We start from the raw sequence: 26,481 nt of genomic DNA on the forward strand, positions 1-26,481 counted from the left end.
TAGGAGAAGTTCATTCCACCACCACCCCAGAACAGAGAAGAGTCTAGATGAATACCTACCTTTTACCCTGAGAGATGGTGGGACCAGTCGAGCAGTGCTAGTGGGAGTAGGGAGCGAGGTGCAGTGCGAGGGGTAATAAGATCTTTGAGGTAAGATGGTGCTGGTCCATTCTTGGCTTTGTAGGCAAGCATCAGTGCTTTGAATCTGATGCGTCCAGCTACCGGAAGCCAGTGGAGGGAACGCAGCAGTGGGGTGGTGTGGGAGAACTTAGGCAGGTTGAAAACAAGCCGTGCAGCTGCGTTTTGGATCATTTGCAGTGGACGAATTGCATTCAGAGGAAGACCTGCCAGTAAAGAGTTGCAGTAGTCCAGTCTCGAAATAATCAGAGACTGAACAAGCACCTGAGTAGCCTGTGTGGACAGGAATGGTCAAATCCTTCTAATGTTCTAATTTCATGCCCCGAAGTTTGTGGAAACAGTTTGGGGATGGCCCCTTCCTGTTCCAACATGACTGCACACCAGTGCACAATGTAAGGTATATAAAGACATGGATGAGCGAGTTTGGTGTGGAGGAACGTTACAGTCCTGACCTCAACCCGATAGAACATCTTTGGAATGAATTAGAGCAGAGACCAGAACCGGGACGTCTGCCTTTACATGCACATGAATGTAATACAGAGTTATCCCGCCTTTTGCAGCTATAACAGCTTCGACTCTTCTTGGAAGGCTTTCCACAAGGTTTAGGAGTGTGTTTATAGGAATTTTTGACCATTCCACTAGAAGCGCATTTGTGAGGTCAGGCAAGAAGGCCTGACTCACAGTCTCTGCTTTAATTCATCCCAAAGGTGTTCTATCAGGTTGAGGTCAGAACTCCACACCAAACTCTCTCATCCATGTCTTTATGGACCTTGCTTTGTGCACTGGTGTACAGACATGTTGGAACAGGAAGGGGTCATCCCCAAACTGTTCCAACGAAGTTGGAAGCATTAAATTGTCCAAAATGTCTTGGTATGCTGACGCATTAAGAGTTCCTTACACTGGAACTAAGGGGCCAAGCCCAGCTCCTGAAAAACAACACCTGAATTCAAAGATTTGGAGGGGTGTCCCAAAACTTTTGGCAATGTAATGTATATGTGCATATTCCCAAAACTGTTGCCGCCAAGTGTATGATGACTTTATTACATTGTAATTTCACTTCACTAGAACCAAGAGGCCTAAATCAGATCCAGTATGATAATGACTCAAACAAACCGAAGTCCATGAAGACAAAGTTCCAAGGTTTCTTTTCGAAGATCTCCTTTCCTGCACAGAGCCCTGACCTCAACTGCACTTAACACCTGGAAGATGAGATGAACTGAAACACTGACTGTACCCCAGACCTCCCCAACCAACATCAGTACTTGTCCTCACTAAAGCTCTTGTGGTCGAGTGAGCACAAATCCCCACAGCCATGCTTCAAAATCTAGTAGAAAGCCTTTCCAGATGATTACATGCTGGTAGAAATGCAAAGGGGGGATTAAATGTATAATGGGATGCTTAACATGCACATAAGGGTGTGGCTGGTGTCCACATACTTTTGGCAAAGTAGTGTATCTTTATATGCGAAAATGTGACTATGAAACTGCATATTTTGAATTCAAGTAAATACATGCAATGCTGTGTGAAGTTCGGGTGCCACCTAAAACAGTATAAACAGTCCATGGGAGTGAACCACTAGGAATAGAGAAACTTTAATAAAAGTGTCCTATATCTGATAAACTCAAAATTTTACCCTCATATATACAACTGAGTGCAGACATCTGAATCTCCCTAGGGTTTGAAGAAATGTGAATTGTGAAATTGTGAAGATGTCATTACAGCAGGACCTGCATATTTGTCTTTATTTGTAAGTTTGCACTCCAGTAGACATACTCTAGTTTAATGCCTTATTATTTGTCATGCCTTATTAAAGGTACATATTTACTTTAAAAGTTGTACATATATTTACTTTTGTAAAAAAAAAAACTGGTTGAAACTCTCAAACAATTTGCTGAGGGCAGTGAAGCTGTAATATAACAGTCAGTAATATAACAGCTTTCACAATACCTTAAACATAAAGTACTGACCTGGAGAGGGGAATGATATGTACTGCAACTGTTCATCATTACCAGTAAAATACAGAAATGAAGTAACAAATAAAAATGAATCAAAATGAACCGAAATACATCACCAAGGGTCCTTTTAAGTGAAGTAAAAGTGTACACTTACATCACATTCAGAAGTATCATTTTTATTGTTTTAATGTTTATATGGCAACATACATTTTCGACTAATTTAGCTTTTTTTTTATCTGTTTTTAAATCTAATTTTAAACTAAGGTTAAGAAAAGGTTTGCATTCTGTGTATAAAATAAAAAAAGCTAAGGGTTAAAGGGTGAAAAGGCTTAAAAGGGTAAAAATTTGCTTCATTTTAGTTTTTATATTTGTTTTTTTTTTTTTATTATTATTATTATTTTCTATACCAAGAATGTTACTTTTTTTTTTTAAATAATTTGACGTAAGTTATTAATCTATTAAAAGCCTATAACGTTCCAGGTGACAGAAAATCAGGCCTCCATATTCCACAAGCTAGATGTACTTTCCTCATAAAATTCCACTTTTCTTTTGGCTCTTCTCTGTTTATTTACAAATATTTTTTTTGTATAGACTGCCAGTATTCGGAAAGTTATTCACCTAAAAAGCACTGTTTACAGAGCAATTTCTTTCAGCTTTGTTTTTGAGGGAATAAACCTCCTCTGTGGGGGAAAAAAAAACACTACCATATACATTGCCCCAATATATTTTCATTAATCATTATCTCATAGTAGCTTATAACCCACAAAGTAATCAATAAATCAGTTAATTTCACATTCAAGTTGTCTTGAATCACATCATCAAGATCAGTATCATTTAATAGTGTTTCAGTCAGTATTATTGATGTGGTCACTTTATCACTCAAGTTACCACTCCAACTCAACCCATTACTGAGAGATCTGCTCTTCCTGCACAATTCATGCCAAGTTAATGAGTCAAGTTTAGAATATCTTTATTGTTATATATTCCAGCTGTTTTGTTCAAATCACTCGTATGGAACATAAAGCTAATACAGTATGTACAACGTCATTTCACAACAAGGGTCAAATTAGATATTCGGCAAATACAACTTGGTCCTATTTATAATTAGGTGCCATCCCAGCATGCTCTTTTGCCCCTCCTGGGCAATTCATTGTCTTAACACACACAGAGATAAGGGCAGTGTAATTAATCACATTAATCAAGTAAAATTTCAGAGTTTTGAACTGAATTGACAACTCCAAAATTCTATTTAAAAAGGTTGTATTTAGAAAGTTGAGGACCATGTGCCACCAGTTTTAATGCATATGGACTAGACTACTTATAATTAAGATATCATAACCACTACTTAGATTTTAAACCACATTGATTTTATTACATACTTTTAGAAACATCAGTCCTGGTAGGGCCACAACACATGAATGAAAAGGGTTCATTATCCAGCTCTTATGCTACAGCATCATTCATTAAACTCTCCGAAAACGAGGGTTAAATGTAACATCAGAAAAATATCCTTAAAGGTTCAAAATAATATACCACAACAGGCGATTTCACTAAATAAAGCTAGAATCATCATTCTTCCAAAGACAACATGAGCCTTGAAGAGTCAGCTAGTGTAAACTCTTCCCAAATGGCTGTTTCTATAATATCCACTAGAGGGCAGCATGTCTCTCTTATTTCACTCCCTTAGTACTGCTCGTTACCACAATAGTCAGTAGAGTACGGATAGATTCATTTCATATTTTGCCAAAATGACAATTTTTTAAATGTATACATCTGGGAGGGAGACTGGAATTCATTTAAATAATGTGAAATAAATGTCTGAATTCCAGGAGGTTATGAAGAAATAGATATTTTGACAGCCAAGGCATACTATATGGATTCACAGAATTTGGCAATGGAATTAAGGCTACAAAAGTGAAGGTAGTGATGAAATTCAAACATGTCAAATCTTATTAAAACACACACACACACACACACACACATAAAATACCATACTATACAGTAGATTTTGAGGTTGTGTGAATTAATCTGAATCATTTTGCATTCAATTTTTATATAATAGATGAATTAGTTTATATTATGTTTTTTTTTTCCATCTTTCAGTTATGGAACAAATTAGGGCCGAACAGCACTCCCACCACACAGGCTAGGACAAAAAGCATCCAAAATATCACAACCATCATCTGGACACACATCAGATTTTTTCTCCTCCTAAACCCCTCCACTGGACCTGCTAAAGACTCGGGGGTGCTTGAGACCTCGCCCATCTGCTCCACCCGTAGGCTGACTGTCGGTAAAATAATAAACCGGGCATCTCGTGACTCCAGAGACAGGATCACCCTTTGAGTGACAGTACCCATCCGGGTGGAGACTGACACAGGCAGACGAAAAGTTACAGGAGGTAGATGTGCAAGGATACGGGAGTTGCACGGGAGGGAGTGTGCATCGCCACCTTCTAGTGGGGTGGAGTGGCGGCACAAGGGACAGGAGATGGATGGAGGGCTGTTGGGATCAGGTGGGTGGAGAGGAGACAGCTGGATATTATGAAGGCATTCGGTGCAGAAAACATGGAGACATTCTAGCATACGTGGGAGTTTACGATCCTGATCATATTCCTGGTAGCACACGGGGCATTCCACCTCTGGAGAGTCCCCACTGGCAGAGATTTCCTCCTTGGGAGATGTTGTAACTTGTACCGGGGCCACTGACATGGAGGTTGACGGTAGATGGCAAACTTCTGAGATTGAGATCTGTAGTGTGATTTGGGAACCTGATAAAAACAGAGCTGTAAAGAAGAGGATTAGTGTACTGTGTCAAGCTATATAGTCATCTAGTTGTGTAAAGAATCACAGCCGCAAAAGTTTTAAAAAATGCATGGCTTTGTAATTATCCTCATGGAGCACTATTACTGAGAAACAGGAAACAATCATTAAACTGAATTTCGACTATTACACCGTTTCCTGTGTGAAATGTGTTTTAATAGTGCAAAATAAGCATGGAGGAAACAACTTCCTCATAAGAATCGGCAATAGCGTGAGCTGACTGGATCAAACAAGATTGCAATGGGTTTCGTAACCACCAACTGTCCCCCTCTGCTGTTGAAAATACCTGACACTGCATTTTGTAATGCAAGCTATTGTGTGAAAAAATGTTCTAGTCAGAAGATTTTTGTGTGTACGTGTGTGTGTGTGTGTGTATGTGTGTGTGTGTGTGTTAAGAAGATGACTGCTCACTGTAAATAGGTATATGGATACAATAGTACAGGCTCTGACTAAACACATTACACAAACATAAATTATATTCTCTGGAGTAATGTTAGTTGTTGCGTGTTGTCTGTTTCTGTTTTAGACTGATAATCCCAAACCTCAATTCACACTGGCACTGCTGGAGCAACCATCGCTCAGTCGAAGAGCTACCTAGCAGTACTTGTCCCTATAGAGTCAGTGCAACTAGAGCTTGCAATTGTGTTCAACAGCAGTTTTACAGGTGTGAACCTATACTCTTTTCCAGTCAACAAGTTTGTATAAAATTTCTAAATCATTCCTTTCCATATTGTAATTTGAACACAAATATATAAATTAACAGTAGAACATCCTCTGCTGCAGTACTTTTTTAGGAATAGTAGTTCAAGACGTGTCCAGCAAGTGGCAGAGAGAAGAGACAGAGATACTTTGTGGAGTAAGGAGATAATCAGTGAAATCTAAGTGAGTCCATTGATACAAAGACGTAAAGCCAGCTGATTAGATTTATTATTATTAATTTGTGAAAGAGAATAAATGTACCTTTTTGAAGAATTACTGGTCCTGCTGTTCCAGCAAAGCCTTGTGTCTCTTTTTGTTCTTGTTCTTGTCCATTTTTATGCGTGACACGAAAACAAAAGATTTACAAAGCCTTCAATGTCACCTCTGTCAAGCCTCATGCTTCTATGAGCACATATACATTTTAGAAAATATTTAAGCTCATTTTCTCCCCCTCTCTTTAATTCCCTTGATCCAATGCCTTGTGTCCTACCAAGGGGGTGAGTTTCCCTGACATTTATTACCTAGAGATGGTTTGGTTTCTAGGAGAGGGAACAGAGTGATGATTTTGAAGGTTCATTTCATCTCCTCTGGTCAATATACAGTTCTCATTATCATTTGACGGGCTTAAGAGATTTAAATTTCTCTTCTTTATGGAGTCTATTCCTATGTCAAACATACAGCTTATTTTATTTATCCCAAAAAAAAAAAACTATAAAAGGCCAACCAACAGAAAAAAGATAATCATTATATGAAAAGCTAATGAATTCATGCGGTTGCCAATAGGTTACTTGGCATTTCAGCTGCCAAGAAATCATAGGTCATGATGACTCAAGTACAACTTGTTAATATTTTCACTAACTCTTTTTTTTTTCTTAGGAGTGAGAGTAGCAAAGCATGACATCTCCTCCACTAATGTTGACCAAGTCAAAACAGGTACTTCAGATCTCAAGTGCTTCCACTTCTAAGAACCTGCATTAACATGTTCAACAAAAGATCACACATTAACAGACTGAGGCTTGCAGTATTCAACAAGTCATTAAAACTATCAGGAATTTGGTAGTATACGTTTAGTGGCACAAAAAAAGAATACTATTTCATGATTTATTTTTTTAAAATATAAATTAAAACCACAGTTCTATGTCTTTAATGAGCCTAAATAGAAACTATACATCAATAGCCTTTTTTCACTTTCACTTCCTGAAGGATGAGGTCATGCATATTTCAGACAAAGGCCCTCTGCAGCGCCAAAAGGACTATAAAATCCCAGCCAGTTAGATCCAGAAACTACTGTCGGAGTCAAACCCACATGCGTGGGAGGACAAGAAAGACACGGGTAAATTTGGGGAAGTCAGCATGTGGTAGAAAGACAGAGCTATTAGTTGCAATGTTAGGACATGTGAAAATCAGTTTCCTGTAGAGTTACAGTAAATACTAAGAAACCAATGACACTAATAACACAATAATACTCCCTCCTTTAACAACTTCCAGTAATCATACAAAACAATGAATTGTTATTGTGATTAATTAGAAAGTGAATAAATAAATGATACTTGGGTAGGACATTAGTACAGCAACAAGACACAACATGACTAGAACACTGCTGGGTTAGCAGTTTATTGATATTACTTCTTAATACACACCCATGATTTACACACTTATACACTTTAAGGGTGTCTGTGTCCATGCAGACAGCAGGTATTTATTAACCAAATTAAGTTGAGGTATGTAACAGGTAAACTATGGTCCAAGTATAAGCAAACACATTTAAGAATATGGCTAAACTAAACACTTAAGGTACTTGTGTGGCAATACTTTGTATGACCTATCTAAACTGTAGAGATGTAACATCACTGATTTGGGGCCAGACATGTAGTGTTGATAATGAATCAGTGATTTTAATGTAGTAACTCCAGTATAGCTGCCTGTACTCAAACTTGTTCGAAAACCTATTCTGATGTAATAAATTATTTGAAAAAGTTGAAGATGTAGACTACAAATGTCCAGGTGGAGGTGAAAATCCAAGGTATCCAACGTGGCTTGGACCGAGAGAAAAAAAAAGAAAGAAAAGTAATTGTTGCATTTAAAACGTTTATTTGTAATTCTGGGACGCAGAAATGAATCACAAATCAGATAGCATTTTTTATTATAGTAGTTATTACAAAGCAACAGGCCATTTCACACGTGCTTCCCGAGGTATCAGAAGCATGGGCCTGTGACGTCACAGTGTTTAGTCATATGTTTGGGTTATGACTTACTTCTCCTTTTTTAGACTTCCGTCGAAACACGCACGTTGTTTTGGAGCTGCCCTATAAAAAGATCCCAGGCGGTATTCCTCCATCAGATTTGTTAGGGCTTCTCCATTAGTTCTCTCTCAGACGTTATTAAGGCGACAACATGCTGTCCGAGCTCGAGTGCGGGATCTGTTACCGGCTTTTCGACACTGGCCGTCGCTGTCCACGCCGGCTGGACTGTAAACACAGCTTTTGTGAAAGTTGCTTACTGACACTCGCGGCGTGTCAAAGCGAACCCTCTCAGTCCGGATCTCGGATCATTTGCGCCTTTTGCCGACACACCACACTTCTGAACGAGGAGAAACTGAGAGACAACCTTCCAGTGGACGAGGACATTTTGGTTCGCCTGGAGGTGGACGGTGTCCTCGGGGAAACCGAGAGCGACGCTGAGGATGACGAAGAGCCGAGGACTGAGACAAGCAGCCATTCTAAAGAAGATCATTTACCCACGACTCACAGAGGACGAGTGTGGAGATCGATCAAGCGTCTCTACAAGAAACTGAAAGGACCGAATCAGCGTGGTGAGTAAAGTTTCTTCCCAGCTTTTTGCCTATAAACCATTCCCTTATGACTGAATTGTTTCATAGGCTTGATGTAGTCATAACACCCTACCCAGTAAAACCAGGGCTGTCCAGTCTTATCCGGAAAGACAAGCTGTGAGTGCAGGTTTTCATTCCGATCAGGCAGAAGCCACACCTATATAATCAGTTGATCTTGGGTTTCGATAAACTCAGGTGTGGTTTCTGCTTGGTTCAAAAAACAAAAAACCTGAATATACTTTCCAGATAATATTGAACACCCCCGCCTCTCAAATTAACCTGATCCCAACCCTGGTCCTGGGGTACTCCATCCATTTTCTGCACATTGTAATGTTTTCCCTGTTCTAACACACCCACGTCCAGTTTGGAACCAGTGTCTTAGCTAATCATAACTTTGCTTTGATTGTGTGAGATCCAAAGAATCAACAAGTACTCATTGTGTGTGTTTTTCTTTAGGCTGTATTACTGATGCTGAAATGAGGGACCTGGCCCTGATGGCTTGCTACATGGTGTAAAAAGCTTGGACTGATGAACTTGAACTATTGGATGCAGACCAATGGAGAGTTGGTGCATGGATAATTCATTTCAGAGCCACCTGAAAGTGCCAGATTCGTTCCCCCCGCAGGCTACGAAGGAGAGAAGGGAAACAACCACAAGAAAAGAGGAAGGCAGGGTGCATCATGCATCAACTTAAACTGCCTCGTGTTGAACGTTTTGCATATTACATTTTCCATACTGTGAAAAGCTGCTGTGAATGTTATAGCTGTATGGTGGACTGCAGGTGACTTGCACTCTGAATGTCAAGTAATTTATAACAAAGCATGAATTCTAATGTGTTAACCTTTCACTTTAGCTTCTTGTAAATAGACGTTTGTATTTATGATACTTTTGTAATAATTTTTTCTATGTTCAATAAAGGTATTTTATTGTATTTTGAATGAGGTAATATCTTTTAAACCACATAAACAACTCGTTTCTGGGAAAGAACAGCTTGTTGTGTTTGGCACTGATAGATAGATACTTTATTCATCCAAAAGGGAAATTTACAGCTTCCAGCAGTATCCACAAGCACAGGTAATAGATAAAATAAGAAGGAATATAACAAAAAATACTAAAATACCCAAATTTAAGGGTACAAATAAATAACAAAAAAATATAAAAAATAACAAAATATTACACCATTTAACAAAATACAGCAAAAAAATAATAAATACAGAGATTTAAGGAATACAAGATAAGTAATGTGCAAAAAAACAAGAGTTTAAAGGTACAGAACTAGTGATTTTTATCACACGTAATACTGAACATAGATTTTATGATCATTTTTTAATGTCACATGAAAAATACTTTGATGGTCAGGTTACATTAAAGTTTCCATACAGAAAGTATTTCAGTAAGTGAACAAAAAGGACTCGGAGTAGCATATGTATTTAAAATGCAGGTTAAACTTGAATCAATAGAAACACAATCACAGTCTTATCACTGATACTGAAGCAGTATCTAGTTGTTTCATTCACATCAAATACAGTGGTTTATATTTGATCTGAATAAGTAAATTCAAAATATAAAGCCAACATGATGAGAATCTGGATACCTGATTTACTAAATGTTATTAGCAGCTAACTGAGACCATGCTGCTTAAAGAGTATCATGTGTCTTTGGCTTTAAAATGAAGGATATTTGATTTTAGGTACACTTGCCATGAACTATTAAAGTCTTATTAAGTAAAGAACATTCAGTAACAATCTTGTAAGAACATGTTTCACCCCAAAGTAAACAACAAATATAACCCTATACAGGAAACAACCATAACTGGGACAAAGCCAGTAATGAGCTCATAAAAAGAGTCTTTTCCCTTTCACGCCTGTTTGCCAGTTGTAGCCTGTTATGTGATTCTAAGTTTCTCTTACCACTGGAAAATGAATGATAGCCCTCAGTCATTGTTTTAATGAGGTTAGTTCTCAGCTAGTGGATTCTAAACAAAATTAAAAATGTGGAAAAATATATTCATATATATACAGAGAGAATAATGGCCTTTCATCTGTATTATGCAAAGTGTTTCCAAAGAACCTCAGGGAATTTCCTCTAACCAGGAAGGGAAAACATTATTCAAGACAGACACTGTACTTTGAGTATGTAGTAAAATGCATTTTAAGTACATGGCTTATGCCTAACTATACAAATAAAGATCTGTACACATTTCTATCTGACAAGACTCAGCTCTTTGTGGATATGATCGAAGACCCCAGATGTAAATTTTTGCATCAGGGAATATGACCAAATTTCCAATCTGTTAATCTGAGAAATTGAAGCTGTTTAACTGTATATATGATACAAACATGCACTTAAAATAGTCTATTCTGAAAGATGGGCAAAAAAGTGCATTCTGTGCATGCTTACAGCAAAGTTACAGACTCACAAAACATACAGAATTCTCTTTATTATGTTCCAACACATTATATTGTGATACAAAAAACTACTTTTGTTTAGAGATGGCAGGAACATATCAGATATTGGATCCTGTAACAAGTGGCGAAGATCAGAATGGCATGATTTTGTCGAGGCAGTGGGTTAATGTGTAGACTTTATTAAGAAAAAGTGTAACAAACAACCAAAACTGTGAAACAAGATATAACCACTATAAACACTACATATATAAAGAAAACAAACAGACAGCCAAATTATAAGCAAGGCTGTGAAACACACAACACATACACACAACAACAAAAGCTTGACATTGACACACACACACAGAATGGCAAATTTAAACAGAAGTGCCTTCGGAGTGCATGGAGTACATCACACCCATCGCACTTTCCTCAAAAATACATACACACTCAGTTTACTTATATCAACTTATCAAATATATTTGTGTAACATCGCTCCTGCGGTTAAGTACCGTGACAAAGATCTTTTTTTTTTTTTATCTTTGTCTGCCAGTGGTTTCTGAGACATTTTGTGGGCAAATATTTGGCTGAAGATCAATAAATAAGCTTTGTCAAAGATATTCTATAAAAATCCTGTAGCACCTGGGAGAGTAGCTTTTAATTTCTGCTGATCTTAACTGACGAGTTTTTATATATTGGATTTCCCCCTGTATTATCAGAAAGAAGCATGATGCACAAAAGGAAAGAAAAAAAATCCTGCAGCGGCACATAATTCCCGTAACATTTATTCATCCAGCTGGCACCATTCCTAACCTGTCAACACTGATGTCACGTATTCAGAAAGCTCTGCTGCAATATCTGTGTCTATAAACAGCACTCATTTTTCAATTTTTTTTTTTTCTTCAGCAGTCCCTTTATTCTCCCATGTTTTCAGGATTGGACCTGCATTAAATTCTGTTGAATCTTTATATGAGGAATGATTGTATAGGAGTGATTATATACACTGAAGAGAATATATAAATGACGGCGACTACAGAAAGGATTCAATGCCATTACTTCATGCCCAATACAAGGGCAATGTTGCACTGGATCACAAACTGGCTGATTTAACAATAGCAGTTTTCTCTAGAAATAAATAAGGAACAATGAACAATAAGAGGTACATGTATCAACTCCTAACAAAAGTTGACCTCACCTGGGTCAGCAGTTCTCTTTAAACATACTGAGAATATTAACAGCTGTTTCAACGTATTCATCGCCTCAGCACTGTCTTCGAACAGAGCAGCATCTTTCAGTAGAGAGAATAATGACCATTCGTCTATATTATGCAAAGTGTTCAGACCATGAAAGAACCCCAGGGAATTTCCTCTAACCAGGAAGGGAAAACAATATCTAAGACAGACACTGTACTTTGAGCATGTAATAAAATGAATTTTAAGTCTATAAACATATGCCTAACTGTACAAATTAGGGTCTGTACACAGACTCCTGGCCCCATGCAATCAAAACAAATAACTACACATTATTTGTCTACCTTGAATTCTACCTTGGCCAGTATCCTCTTATCAACACTTTCCATCAGTTGCCAGTAACACTGTCCAGAAGTCAGGAAACTATATTCATCCATTTTCAGTAACAGTTTTATTTTGTTCAGGGTCACAGTGATCCAAAGCCTGTTCTATGAACACTAGGAATACACCCTGGATGAGATGTCAATCCCAGGGGAGATTCAGAAAGCAACTTCCTTCTTGATAGAATATGCCCCCAAACTTATGCCTCTTTTCCGAAAAGAGCCAAAGTGGATACAATTTTATTCCAAGATGGCAGGAGCCAAACATGATTTTATTTGTTGAATCATTTTGTCTCAGTCTCCAATCAGCTATCAAGTGTATCTTTAATTTAGCTGCAATAAAATCTGCAGCCAAACCAGCTCTTTGTGAATAAGATTAAAGAGGCCCCAGATGTAAATCTTTTGAATATGACCAACTTTCCAGCAGAACTGTCAGTGTTTTTAAAGGGAAAAAAAGGTAAGGAATTATCATTCCTTTTCAAGGAGCAAAAAAAGGTAAGGAAATAGCCTATAATTTAGTACAGATGTCTTCAACAGTTATGGTTTTAATGGCTCCAGTGTAAATGCAGCACCAAGCGATGCTGAAAGCATTCTGTCACCAGCGTCATCATTAATCCTAAAAGCCTGCTGACGGTTAAAGGTACCTATTCATCTGTCAGTAATTTATCCAATACTAATGAATCATAACATATAATGTGACACTTGTTTAACAGTTGAAGGTTACATGTGAGCCCTGAAGATCAGAATGGCACTTTCATAAACAGTTAGAAATATGAAAATTATGTAAACAAACAGTGTAGCCATCTCTAAATGAAGTTAAGATTAGTACTAGGGGTAAGCAAGGGAAGTCAAAAAAAAAAGAAACTGAAATATAGAAAGCTGGAATAATCAAATACTATAGTGGTCATGTTAATAACACATAGAGGTCAAGATCAACTAAGTAATGTTGTGGCTGGTAAATGTAAAGTCATGAATATAAGAAACAAACAAATAAACAAATAAATAGATTTGTTGAAATCCTAATCCAAAATCTCATCATCATATTATAACGTAGCAACAAACCTTGCAAATGATAAACAAAAAAAGGAATTTTAAAAAATGGTGATTTCAGTTATTACCCTGAATTTAATCAAATTCACGTTCAGAGCTGAATGACACTGACATGTGTAACTGATGAAGTACAATAAGTATATAAAAGTAAAGTATATATATAAAAAAAGAAGCAATAGGAAAAAAAAAGTTAACGTTAAAGTTAAGATATCCTCTTCTGAATGTCCCTGAGTCAAACGTCAGTGCAATACTGAGCATGAAACACTTTTGTTCCGTTTTCTTTCAGAAATGTCATTGCTGTTCATAAATCAACAGGATTCACAGCTATTTGTGAGTTGATTTTTAGTCACAGTAGTCTTTCTGAATCGCTTCAACTGATATTAAATAATTGAAAGAAAGAAGTTTTCAAAAGAACAAATCTTTTGATTTATTTTTCAGCTATTTTTCATTCTAGTTTTCAAAGAAAATTCTTTTTGTGTGGATAACCAGAGAGCCCACACACATTTGATAACACTCCTGTGTGTATTTTTTTTTTGCATGATGTACACCGACCAGACACAACATTATGACTACCTGCCTAATATTGTGTTGTACCCTTTTAATGCCAAACCAGCCCTGACCCGTGCTGCACTGTGTATTCTGACACCTTTCTATCAGAAACAGCATTAACTTCTTCAGCCATTTGATCAACAGTAGCTTGTCTGTTAGATCTGATTACATGATCCAGCCTTCACTCCCCATGTGCATCAATGAGCCTTGGCTGCCCATGACCCTGTCACCGGTTGCCCAAAGCATGACACTGCCTCTGCCAGCTTGCCTTCTTCCCATAGTGCATCCTGGTGCCATGTGTTTCCCAGGTAAGTGACGTGCACACACCCGGCCATCCACATGATTCATCAGACCAGGCCACCTTCTTCCATTGCTCTGTGGTCAAGTTATGATGCTCATGTGCCCATTGTTGGCGCTTTCGTCAGTGCACAGGGATCAGCATGGACACTCTGACTGGTCTGCGGCTATGCAGCCCCATACGCAACAAACTGCGATGCACTGTGTATTCTGACACCTTTCTATCAGAACCACCATTAACTTCTTCAGCAGTTTGAGCAACAGTAGCTCGTCTGTTTGATCGGATCTTCACTCCCCACGTGCATCAATGAGCCTTGGCCGCCCATGACCCTGTCACCGGTTCACCACTGTTCCTTCCTTGGACCACTGTTGATAGATACTGACCACTGCAGACCGAGAACACCCCACAAGAGCTGCAGTTTTGGAGATGCTCTGATCCAGTCATCTAGCCATCACAATTTGGCCCTTGTCAAACTCGCTCAAATCCTTACACTTGTCCATTTTTCCTGCTTCTAACACATCAACTTTGAGGACAAAATGTTCACTTGCTGCCTGATATATCCCACCCACTAACAGGTGCCATGATGAGGAGATCATCAGTGTTATTCACTTCACATGTCTGTCTATTAAAAAAGGGAGAGATCTGTACGCACTGCCTTTTCTGTGCCAAAGTGACACAGCCACTAGATGGGGTGTGTGTACTGCTCAGGGATGAAATGCTTGAGGAGGTCTTTGGGTTCATTTTTGTTTTTCGTCAGCACTATGGGTCTGTTGTACCTTATAAAAAAAACCCGTAGATATGTGGGAAAAAATCGAAACGAATGAATTTACACACGTGTCATATTGCAACAGTTCACTGGTTAATGAACATTTTCACGTGAATTATTTTAGACACATAATACACTGCTCATGAAATACCTACAAGCTTAAAAACATTTCCGTTGATCAAAGAACAGAGTTGATCATTAACAGCAGTTAAAAGATTGTCCGTCAGACTCAAATGAAAGCTGCCCCTCTCTTATTCATCTGTGTGACCCCTAAACTCACGGTTTCCAAAGGGAAAGCCTCTTCAGAAATCCCCCTTTCTACAGCCAGTGCTCCAGTGTTGCTGTGGCTCAGCGTGAGGCCGAGGCGAAGGGGGAAATGTGTTTGGGGGGTGTTTCTGTCAATCATGACTACATACATTGTACACTGGATTACTGCCCCTCCCCCGTAAATGCCTGGAAAGTGGAACATTCCATCTACTTAAGAAGTTTTGTGTTCTCTCAATGAAATGTGCATGGAGCTGCAGCGGGTGAGAGTGGTCAGAGTGGTGACGTGACATTGTGGGTCAGTCTGAATGGTGGGATTTTATGTTTTATGCAGTAGGACGCAAAATGCGTTGGATGATTAAAATAGGGAAATGTGTGTAAGAACATGTCCATGCTGTCAGTTTCCCACCCCTCCTTCTATTCATGCTCTCTCATTCTTTCACACACACACACACACACACTGCTGCAGAAGGATTCTGCACCATGTGCCTGCGGGTTCTCAGGCAGTTCTTTGGGAAAAACACCTAGAGGCCCCAAAGCGACAAAGCAAGCTACGTTTACTCCTCCCACCACCATGCTTCTCTCTCTCTCTCTCTCTCTCTCTCTCTCTCTCATTCTGTCTGTCTGTCTGTCTCTCTCTCTCTCTCTCTGTCTCTGTCTGTCTCTCTCTCTCTGTCTCTCTCATTCTGTCTGTCTCTCTCATTCTCTCTCTCTCTCTCTCTCTCTCTCTCTCTCTCTCTCATTCTGTCTGTCTGTCTGTCTCTCTCTCTCTCTCTCTGTCTCTGTCTGTCTCTCTCTCTCTGTCTCTCTCATTCTGTCTGTCTCTCTCATTCTGTCTCTCTCTCTCTCTCTCTCTCTCTCTCTCTCATTCTGTCTGTCTCTCTGTCCCTCTCTCTCTCTCTCTCTCTGTCTCTGTCTGTCTCTCTCTCTCTGTCTCTCTCATTCTGTCTGTCTCTCTCATTCTGTCTCTCTCTCTCTCTCATTCTGTGTATTTTAATAGTTTTTTAACTAGGTTTTTGATGTGCCATTTATTTATTTATTTATTTATTTATTTATTTATTTATTTATTTATTTATTTATCTTATTATTTATTTAATTATTTTCTATTTATTTATTCAATTTCCCTTGTGTAATGTGCTGCTAAAGTGAATGAATAATTGGATTTAATAAATGACCATCAAAAGTCAAAAAGTCTCTCATTCTGTCTCTGTCTGTCTGTCTGTCTCTCTCTCTCTCTCTCTCTCTCTCTCTCTCTGTCTCTGTCTGTTTCTCTCATTCTGTCTCTCTCTCTCTGTCTCTCTCATTCTGTCTGTCTGTCTGTCTGTCTCTCTCTCTCTGTCTCTGTCTGTCTCTCTCATTCTGTCTCTCTCTCTCTCATTCTGTCTGTCTCTCTGTCCCTCTCTCTCTCTCTCTCTCTCTCTCTCTCTCGCTCTCGCTGATTTCAACCAACACCAATAGCAAAACCTGAAATGACTTTATCCACATTCAATTTGTTTGTGACCCTATCTAAATCTAATTTACTATCCTTAATACTGCTGAACGTTCAACCATTAGCTATTTTTGTTATTTTGAAGAAAACTATAAATTATTAGCAGACATCTGTTGATTAGTAACGTAAAACAATAAGGAAAGGTAGAAGCAAAATGCAAAAACAAAAGGCAAATATCGTATTCTACGGTCTGTTTTGCATTGTTTGCGCATGTCCACTTTATGTAGTACTGTGTAGTGTACTTAGTTCTGTGTTGTTTTTGTAGCTCTGTCACAAATATGGTCTATGGGTTTGACCAGCTGGGCCTGTGTTTTGGCAGCTGGTTGCTGGTCAGACAAAGCTGATTTTTTTCAGCAAGGAACCCACATGACATAAAACCTTTCTATACATATCCTTCTGTAAGGAGGGAAATTAGCTAAGTGCACTAAAACCAGGTATTGAAACACATTAGAACAAGATTATGGTAAACTCATGGTCAATCAGCCAGTGCTCGGTCTGTGGCTGCTGAATCTGCTTAAGCCTGTGGCATGTGTAAAATTTAAAAGTAGATAGGGTTTCATAGAAAGAGACACAATGTCTCTGTACAGCAGCAAGCCACCAAGATAGCTATAAAAAAAAAATAAAATAAAGCCGACTACTCTTAAATACAGACAAATCTATGTTCTGGGTTCTTTCCAGCTTAAGCACATACACCAGCAGGCAAATACACAGTAACCTTCCTGTCTGCCAAAGCCAAAACGGAAGCAATAAAGCAGGAAGATTTCCTGAAGTACAGTTAGTCCTAAGAGTGCGCTGTTGTTTGGCTGGTAACGATGGCTATGATTTTTTTTATGACTGATAACAACAGCATTAAACCTTTAAAATGTTAATGGAAATTGTACATCTGCAGCATGTCTCAGGCATGACTGCATCGTTTTTGCTCACCCGTTCCTTTTATGTCAGTGGATAAGATCAAATGCAGAAACTTTAGTACGAGCAAACAGACAGCCAAGAATTAATAGGAAAAATTTGTTTTTGTAAGAACTGGCATCGATATGCAAAGTGTAGATTCTGGGTTTTTTTCTGTTCCAAACAATCTCTAACCCTCAAGAAGAAAAATAAAATAAAAGTTTACTGTTTCCAGATGAAAACTGGACTCTTGTGTAATCAGTTTTGTGGTTGTTGTTTGCATGATATTCATATAGAAAAGTGGAAAAGTAGTGGCTAGAAATAGAAGCAGCAGAATAATATGCATTTGCTTGCAAAAAATGAACACTGAATAGTTTGATAATGCATCTTTTATATTTACACTAAATTAAAAAAAAAACAAAAACACACTTTATACTCACTAACATTTAAATCACACGCCTAATCTATCATTTAAGTTTAATCTACATATTATCTGGAAAGCATAAAGTGACTTTTTTTTATCCGAGTGATTTCAGCAAATGTCTCAGGAAGGAAGGAGGAAAATAACAGAAAAAAACTGTGCCACGATCCTAACAACTCCGTAGTTATGTCTTCTATTGAAGCTGCATAAAAACATAAAAATAAGTGACATCTATTATCTATTGCCATAAATATTTATGTATTCTTATCTGTTTTATATGTAGCCAGTTTATATCAGCTCATTATTAGTATACAATCTAGTTTGCATATTAGCTGCTTATCATCAGAGTTAATATTAAGCAACACTGGAACTGAAGATTAAAATGAAGTTAATATTTTCCCTGTGTTCCTTGGTTTTATCAGGTAAAATGCATAATTACTAATGGCCAGTGGTGAGTGAGATGAGATCTTTTCATGTACTTTGACTTCTATACTTTAAGGAAATGTAACCCATGTACTTCTATACTTTAAGGTAAGCAAATATTTTAAGGGTTTTTGTTTAATTGGGTAATCCCTTCTTCTACCCATCTCGAGGCATATAGAGATTGTGCCAGCTCCAGTGGACAGAAGCCAACCCTGCAAGGATCCTGAGGCATCCAGAGATGGACCAGCTCCAGCTGGGTCCTGCTTCATGAAGACTTGGGTATTCAAAGCAACGCTGCCAGCCCTATGTGGACTTTGAGGACGACAACCACCTCCTAATTAATACATACATAACATTCTACATATGCTGTATCTGCATCACACAATTGACTGTACATGACTACAGAAAGGACATTGTTCATATCACACTCTCCGGTGTCACCCACCGGTGTCCCTTTTTTGTCTGGTTCCTCTCAAGTTTCATCCTCATACCATCTAAAGGAGTTCCTTGCCACAATCGCCTAAGGCTTGCTAACTAGGGATAATTGTGTCTAAACATCTAGGACTGTTGGCATGTTTTTTGTTTCTGATGTTCTGTAAAGCTGCTTTAAGACAATGTCCATTGTTAAAAGCACTATACAAATAAAATTGAATTGAATTAAAAATGTATCACCTACCGGACGACTCTCTGGCCTTCTGTGTGATTTTTCTGTTTTGCCCTCCTACACTGACAGTCAGGATCTTGAAAAAACCTTATTAGTGTTTCATTCTGATATTTTGCAAAATGATCCTTTCAAGTTACTTTATGTGCACTGGATGTGAGACCAGTATTTACATAATTTTGGCAGACACCCTAACTCAGAGGTTTAAGGGCTTTGCTTAAGGGTTCAGCTGCAGCAGCTTTTGGTGGGCCTGGGATTTGAACTCACAATTTTTGAAGCAGTAATATACCACATCCCCATGTTACACTCACCTCCATATTCCATCCAGAAGCCTCAGCCTGTAAGGCACCTTGAAGAGTAGAAACCAGAACGAAAGATGCCCGTATATATGTAATCAGGTCAGAGACAGAATCTCTACAGATCCATGCTTCTATCCTCCTAGGTAGCTGTGTAAAAATACACCCGGGTCAGCTGGTTTGCTGCTGCTGCAATGTTGTGTGTTGTGTTACAAGGTGCTGTTTTTGTGGAAATGACTGGGTAACTTGGAATTGGTGGTTTATGTACATGCTCTTCTAATTTTCCCAAAAGCTACTTACTCTGTAGACGGGAAGTTAAACCTAACAGTGTTGTCTGGAGCTTACGTTCTTAGAAAGAGAACACAAAAAATGTGAACTGCTTTGGAAACCCAGGGTGAGGAAGAAGGTGGTCAGTGTAAACACAGGTCCAGGTGACAACTGCATGATTGCTTGTCATTCAGTGCGCAGCTCACCTGAGATACTGTAACAACCACAGTCATTTATCTCTGTGTTGATAGAATGCCATCTGGCAGATTACACTCTGCTCTCACTCACTCACTCACTCACTCACACACACACACACACACACACACACAAAGAGCACATAATGAATGCTTTGTGTTTATATGGCTGTAGATAGACTCATCATTTTTATACAGAGAGAAAATGAAATAGGGCAGTAGGTAGAAGACAGAACATGTGATAAAAGATAGACATTTTAAATTAGAATCCCACTGCATTTCTCTTTTAAAACTCTAGCAGCTTAGGTTATATTTTCTGCCTGCTCCCGGAAGCACAAACAGGAGATACATAGTATACAATCTACAGTATAAGCACTCTACACCATGCCCTGGCAGTCCTATGCTGGTGTTTCTATAAATGTAGCTGTCAGTTTTGTTTGTTTGTTTTTTTACCTTGCTTGCTAATTTCAGTTCAGTTCTATCCCAGCGACGGGTGGGTGATATGGTAAATAAATCAGAATATTTAGCTACGGGCAAACCAGTCACACAGCATTGGCAAAGATCTTTGACAAACAACAGCTTCTGCTTTGTCTATACAAATAGAGCACCTTTATTTTCTCTAATAATAGAAAAAAGTAGGCAATTGTAATACAAACTGTATGATCTGTGTGATTAATATGTGAGTATAACCCCAAATAATGTATTTCTCTTATACGACAGCAGGACTGTTTTTTAATTAATTTATTTATCTATTTATTAAAAAACTATTTCTCTCTTCATAGTTACAGGTAATGTCCTGTTAGAGCAGTTGAATGCGGTATTTCCATCAGTTTAGCCTGAAGCTAATGTTGCTTTATAATTTAGCAAGCTTCACCAAATCATTTGTTGTAGAAAACACGTTTCTTATTATTATAGACTTCGTCTTTAAAATGACATTTTCAATTCGGGTGTATCTTTGTGTTTTTAAGCTTGCCCCTCCTTCATTTGCTCTGCATGTTTTATACTAAATGATCTACTTTTTCTTATAATACTAGATTACTATAACATTATTAAGCCTATTTCTAGGCATATTTTACTATTTTTCCGTTAAGTACCGTTAGAACACAGTTGAATCAAATAGTAAATTATGCATAGAAATAGGCTGATTAATCCTATATTAGGTTTATTGCAATCTCAGTAAGGATAAGGGATAGCAGAAACATTTGCTAACATCCAAGATATTTTCACTTACGTCATACTTTAAAGGGTGGTTTCAAACTGGCAGTGTGTAGAGCACAATAAATCCCCAATCTCAACACTTCCATGATATACACCTTTTTTCTTTTTTTTTTTTAATAATTTCTTGAACAGAGAATCAAGAACACAAACAGGCAGTATTCACACTGCAATATGATACGAGTGACTCTAACTCACTCATACTAGCGCAAGAGATCAACATTAACCCTGGCGTTAAGTTCTAACCCCCAAAACCCACCAAAACTAGAAGAACCAGCAGCAAAACAAACTGTGGGAATGCTCCAGAAATACAAAAAAGATATTTTACACTAGGATGTAGCAAAACCATCATCACTCTAAATAAACAATAATGTATATCCTCTTGTGATTTTGCTGCAGAAACAGAAAGAGAGAGAGAGAGAGAGAGAGAGAGAGAGAGGGGATGTTTGTTGTCCCATACCTGGCCTCACTGAAAGACTTATTTTTATCCAAAAAAATTTTGATGCCCCATTCACAATGTTTAAATTTGCTATACAAATACCACTGATTATAAAAGCTGTTGGTTTCCATAAACCAAACAATATATTTAAAACATCTGATATTGCTACCTGTTTAATATCCAGGCCTCTTGCTTCACTTTGTCCAGTTATGAGAAACATCAGCGGTACCATAAAGCTGAGAGTGAGTTGTTACAGTGGTAGAAATCGCAATCCACCAGTTATATTTATTACTGAGTGAATGAATTGTTGCCATTGTCCTTCGGCTGCTCTCTGTTCAGGGCGCCATCATCCGATCCGCGTATTTGATTTTGGCACAGGTTTTACACCAGATGCCCTTCCTGACGCAACCCTCCTTTATCCAGACTTGGGACCGGCACTGAGAGTTAACCCCTCAGTGGCTGGGTTGGTTCCCTGCCCAGGAATCAAACCTGGGCCATAGTGGTGAGAGAACGGGATCCTGCTGCTGGACCACCAGGGACACATTAGTCTATTTGACCGGTGAACTGAATTAAACAAGTTTAAATCAACCCTTACTAAAAATCACATTACCCTATAAATAATGTAAACTTGGACCTAATGTGTTTTGTTGGAACGTTCAAGAATAAGAAAAAGCTCTGCAAAAAATAGCCAGAGTATTGTACACATTTAAATGAGTCTTGTATTTTAAATAGTTCATAAAAATAAACTGGTGCTGAGGGAGTCTGTTATTTTCTTTATTTATTTTACAGTTAAAAGGGTCCTTGGCTACAAAAAGGTTTCTGTGTTGCTACTCACTATCAGGCCAGGACATCTCTAACGTTTTGGCATTCACAGTTTGTCTCTGTAAGACGTCTCAAAGAACAGGCAGGAATATGGAAATACGCTGGAATAGATTTTAGAAAACAGCATCCTTCTGTGTATTATATCTGCACATCAGCATGGTTTATTAGGCATTTTAGGCGTATTCGGCTTGTGATGAGGATCAGAATCCAGCTACACCTTTAAAAAGTCTTTTTCGAGGCAGGTCATTGTGCAACAACAGCCTTCCCCCTACACATAAATATTGTGAAACTGAAAATGATCTTCAGAAACCAGTCAACCGTCATTAGAAGCTGAAGAAGCGAGAATAATGCCAGAGAATGAAAATAGAAAAGCATTACAAAATTAATCATGACATTAGAGAACTATAAGCAGAGTTTCTTGAATACACTAACTTTGGCACCTTTTTTGCCTTTGATCATATCAACCAATATGGAGGCTGGTATTTCATTGCTACACATGGATTTTACCTTTTTACACTGACGGCAAGCCTCTGATCCTTATATTAAATTAAAAATAGTAAGAAAACCAGCGAAGATCTGAATTCAGTGAAAAAGGGGAGACATCCACAGAACTCGATAATGTCTTTCACATTCCTATTTGAAACATAATTTTTTACAGTCCACCATAGACTGTATCAGCTAGCGTGTTTGGCATGAGGTAAGTAACAGCAGGTACCATCACGGAGAAACACCCCATCTTAAGAGAGCAGATAAAAATAGCACACTGGGATACATGCTACCGTAGGAGCACAGGCTGAAGGAGAACGTGAGAGAGAGAGGTGCAGAATTACAGATAGGCACTACAGTACTACTGCATAGTTGGGACATTTAAATCACATAAAAAGACAAGAGATCGAAAGAGACGCTGAAAAAAAAAATTGAAACTATGTCAAAGAATGAAGCAAAAATAGAGAAGAATCAGGAAACTGTGAGAGAAGGAGAAGGAATCGAGAGACAGTCAGTAGTGAGACAGTTCCGAGTAGTGAGACTTATAGTAAAGCTGCTATACTAATTAACTAAACATCACAGCACAGACTCTTAGAGCATCACCATCATCTGAACAATTCACACATCTTTTTCCCGGTGATTTAGCCTTCCCAGCAGTTCTTCAGTCATAATCAAGCTGCAAGGCTTCTTTCAAATAACGACAATCAAAACAATAGGCACTTTTTCTTTTTTTTTCAAGCTATTCATAATTCAAGATTTGTGATCCTCAAGTTCCTCCATTGTTTGACTGAATCCTTTTGGCAAACTGTTCACGCGCCTGACTGCCGGACCTCATTGGCTCTCGCTCGGCAGGCGTTTTTCATGCTGTCTGCTGATTGGCTGCGGTTTTTATTTGTTACAAAACCGATCTGGGCAGCATGGAGAGTTCTTTTGGCATTCACTCTTACTGGATGCTGCAACATGTTAAACTAAAAACAGAGACAAAATTGTTTATCAGTCTTTTCCCAAAGTGCCAAATAGGCGGCTGGACCTTGTGCACAAACAAACACACACACACACAAACACCTCTCCGTTTGATTTTTAACAGTCAGACTGTCACACATTGTATGTGCAGGAACACTTTCAGACTTCATTGCTCGGTATTCCAGAGGACCAGGGCATTACTTCAACATTCTGAAAAAGAAAAAAGAGAAAAGAGAAAGGCTTCAGTTAGATTTATCATCAGAAACAAAAATAGCAATTCTGAACTGTAACTTTTATATTAGTTATGATTTTCTTGAATTCTCTTTTGTTGAAAGAAAACTTTCACTGAGGTTCATTTGCAAGTAATTGATCTCCAGATGGAATAAAACAGTACTTTATTGTAAGATCTTTAAGCCTTAAGATTATATCTCAAAAATGTTCGGTGAGCAGTCTGTCTTGTTAAACAGCCGCACAAGTAAAGATTTTGTGTCAAGCACAAGAGCCATATTTTCCCCTACATAACATTATCAGCCATATTAAGAGTGGAACTGTATTATAAAAATCAATAGAATGCATCAAGATTTCCTTGTAGCTCCTTTAACCTGAACATAAGAGGGTCAAGTATACATTAAGCTAACAGCAAATAGCCAAGTTGATGCACATTAACCTTGTAAGCAGGAGTTTGTGTTTGTGTTCTGTTCCAGTGGCATCAATAGGAGGTATATTACATTTGAGGACACATGTACCTGAAGGCGAGCGAAACAACGTGACCATGCTTGTATGTCTCGGAGAGCATGTGTGCGTGCTAATGATTACAGACATAAAACACACAGACGTCAATCTAGGAATATTAAAACTCAACAATGACTGAAAACATGGTCAAACCCAAATCCAAGATTATCAGAGCTTGCTAAACAGAGAACAGTGTGAGCTCTATCACTCCACTGCTCCATTTTTTTCCTGTGACTAATATCCTGTCATTTTCTTTCATTATTGTGAGTGTGTGAGAGTGATTTCAAAACGAACAAACAAATGCAGGCGGCAGGGAACACAGTCAGCTAATTTGTATAGAACATTATGTGATGTTGGAAAGGTCTCTGTTTGCATTTAATGTAATATTAGTACACTGATAATGATGTTTACGTCATCTTAAATATGATCTCAGAAGAGATGCATAAACAATAAGCTCAGACCAATTTCACCAGTTAGCTACTAATGCAAAACAGCTATTCTAACATCCAGGGCGTGTGCACGCACTCTCAAGCTAAATTCAGTACTTTACACAAAGGCTACTTTTTCGAGTGCTACTTGCAATTTAAGTCCTAATTTGCCTTGGTACGACACCAAATATTATAACAGCCCTCTTCAAAATAACTCCAGTCAGAAAAAAGTTTTACAACACATTTTTCAGTGAGTCTCAGAGTTGTTGGTGGGAATATAACTAAACCAGTCCCTATATTGACCTGTTTTCCTGCTATATTTCTACACATCAGCATGTCTTTGTCAATGCTAGGTCAACAGCAGGTAGCTATCAGTTTAACCCTCGAACCTGCTTCGTGTTCAACAAGATTCAATAAAATTATGAAATAAAAAAAAGCCTAAATGGCCTACAATCTCAGGTCAACTTAAGACAGTTCTTAAATGTATTTTCAGACTACTTAAGGATCTGCAGACACTTGGTTAGGTTACACTAATCACACTAGACAAACCGTCAAACCTGATGGTGGCGTCAATTTTATCAGCTTGTTCACATGATTTTCACATGCATACATGCTGTGTATTGAGAGACATGTCTCTACACGCATTAAATCATAAAATCAATACAAGTACACAATACTTTTTTCCTCTGAGAATCTGTGGACCTCAACCTAGAACATCATCATCAGGCCAAACCTGCATCTGTAATCCTCTCTGAGTTCATTCTCACACCGCAAGGAGAGCCATGAACTGGGGAAAGAGCAGTTTTTGTATACAATAAGGAAGTAGGTTAATGGAAACATGTTGATTCTCACATTTTACTAGAGCACACCATCGACTGGTGAACAACTACCAATATACATGACCACAAGCCTGTCACCTGCTAAGTGCCTCTGCAAGAATGGAAACACATCAGAAATAAACAGCACTATACTGATAAAGTGAAAACTGATGTTCTCTTCTGCTTTGCCCTCTGGTCTAAATGTTAAAAAAGACCCCTCTTCCGACCCCCACTTCTGTTCCTTCTATTACGAAGCTATATATAGTTGGACCAGAACAAGCTGTGCTATCCATAACACAGCAACTTAGTGACTCTCACAATCATGAGAGGACAGAAAACTGGCACACACACACATGTACTGCAACATGTGGAAACATCTGGAATCCAGTCAATTGTCTCCAATGTTTCTCTTCAAATATTGTATTATAAACAAATACAGCAAGGAGTTAGCTTTTCTCCTAATATAGCGATAATATTTCAAACTTGAAAAGACTCAACTGTTTAGAAAATGAGCTAAAACGGGTCTTGTATTTGTTTTGGTTCTAAACTGTTTAAGAGAAATATCAGATATTTTCATTTGCTATATAAAGGATGATTACGTACACTCAGTCG

At 38.2% G+C, this 26,481-nt stretch overlaps 3 protein-coding genes across 3 annotated transcripts in view; 1 reads left to right on the top strand and 2 right to left on the bottom strand.

Moving 5' to 3' along the window:
* Positions 1-3,045: 3,045 nt before the first annotated feature.
* Positions 3,046-6,034, bottom strand: si:ch73-335l21.2 (RING finger domain-containing protein). The gene is made up of 2 exons (XM_058394439.1): positions 5,875-6,034; positions 3,046-4,877 (listed from the first exon to the last, which is right to left on the bottom strand). The coding sequence occupies exon 2, from the start codon at positions 4,801-4,803 to the stop codon at positions 4,192-4,194; it is 612 nt and encodes a 203-aa protein (XP_058250422.1). The 5' UTR covers positions 4,804-4,877; positions 5,875-6,034; the 3' UTR covers positions 3,046-4,191.
* Positions 6,035-7,930: 1,896 nt separating this feature from the next.
* Positions 7,931-9,374, top strand: si:ch73-335l21.4 (E3 ubiquitin-protein ligase-like). Its single transcript, XM_058394440.1, has 2 exons — positions 7,931-8,425; positions 8,900-9,374. The coding sequence occupies exons 1-2, from the start codon at positions 8,008-8,010 to the stop codon at positions 8,956-8,958; spliced, it is 477 nt and encodes a 158-aa protein (XP_058250423.1). The 5' UTR covers positions 7,931-8,007; the 3' UTR covers positions 8,959-9,374.
* A 10,776-nt stretch (positions 9,375-20,150) lies between these two features.
* The window catches only part of si:ch73-335l21.1 (insulin receptor substrate 1-B), a 46,095-nt gene continuing 39,764 nt past the window's right edge, over positions 20,151-26,481 (bottom strand). Inside the window, exon 3 of the mRNA XM_058394429.1 lies at positions 20,151-24,101. Within this exon, the coding sequence (XP_058250412.1) occupies positions 24,094-24,101 (8 nt within the window). The 3' untranslated portion in view covers positions 20,151-24,093. The remainder of the gene's footprint in view (positions 24,102-26,481) is intronic.

The sequence above is a fragment of the Hemibagrus wyckioides genome, linkage group LG07 (assembly GCF_019097595.1).
Source record: "Hemibagrus wyckioides isolate EC202008001 linkage group LG07, SWU_Hwy_1.0, whole genome shotgun sequence".
Classification (NCBI taxonomy): domain Eukaryota; kingdom Metazoa; phylum Chordata; class Actinopteri; order Siluriformes; family Bagridae; genus Hemibagrus; species Hemibagrus wyckioides.

What these genes read in the sequence shown, in the direction of transcription:
- si:ch73-335l21.2 (XM_058394439.1), bottom strand. Translation starts at nt 4,803, where the DNA reads ATGTCAGTGGCCCCGGTACAAGTTACAACATCTCCCAAGGAGGAAATC.
- si:ch73-335l21.4 (XM_058394440.1), top strand. Translation starts at nt 8,008, where the DNA reads ATGCTGTCCGAGCTCGAGTGCGGGATCTGTTACCGGCTTTTCGACACT. An exon ending in GAAAGGACCGAATCAGCGTG is followed by an intron (nt 8,426 to 8,899) that starts GTGAGTAAAGTT and finishes GTTTTTCTTTAG; the next exon opens with GCTGTATTACTGATGCTGAA.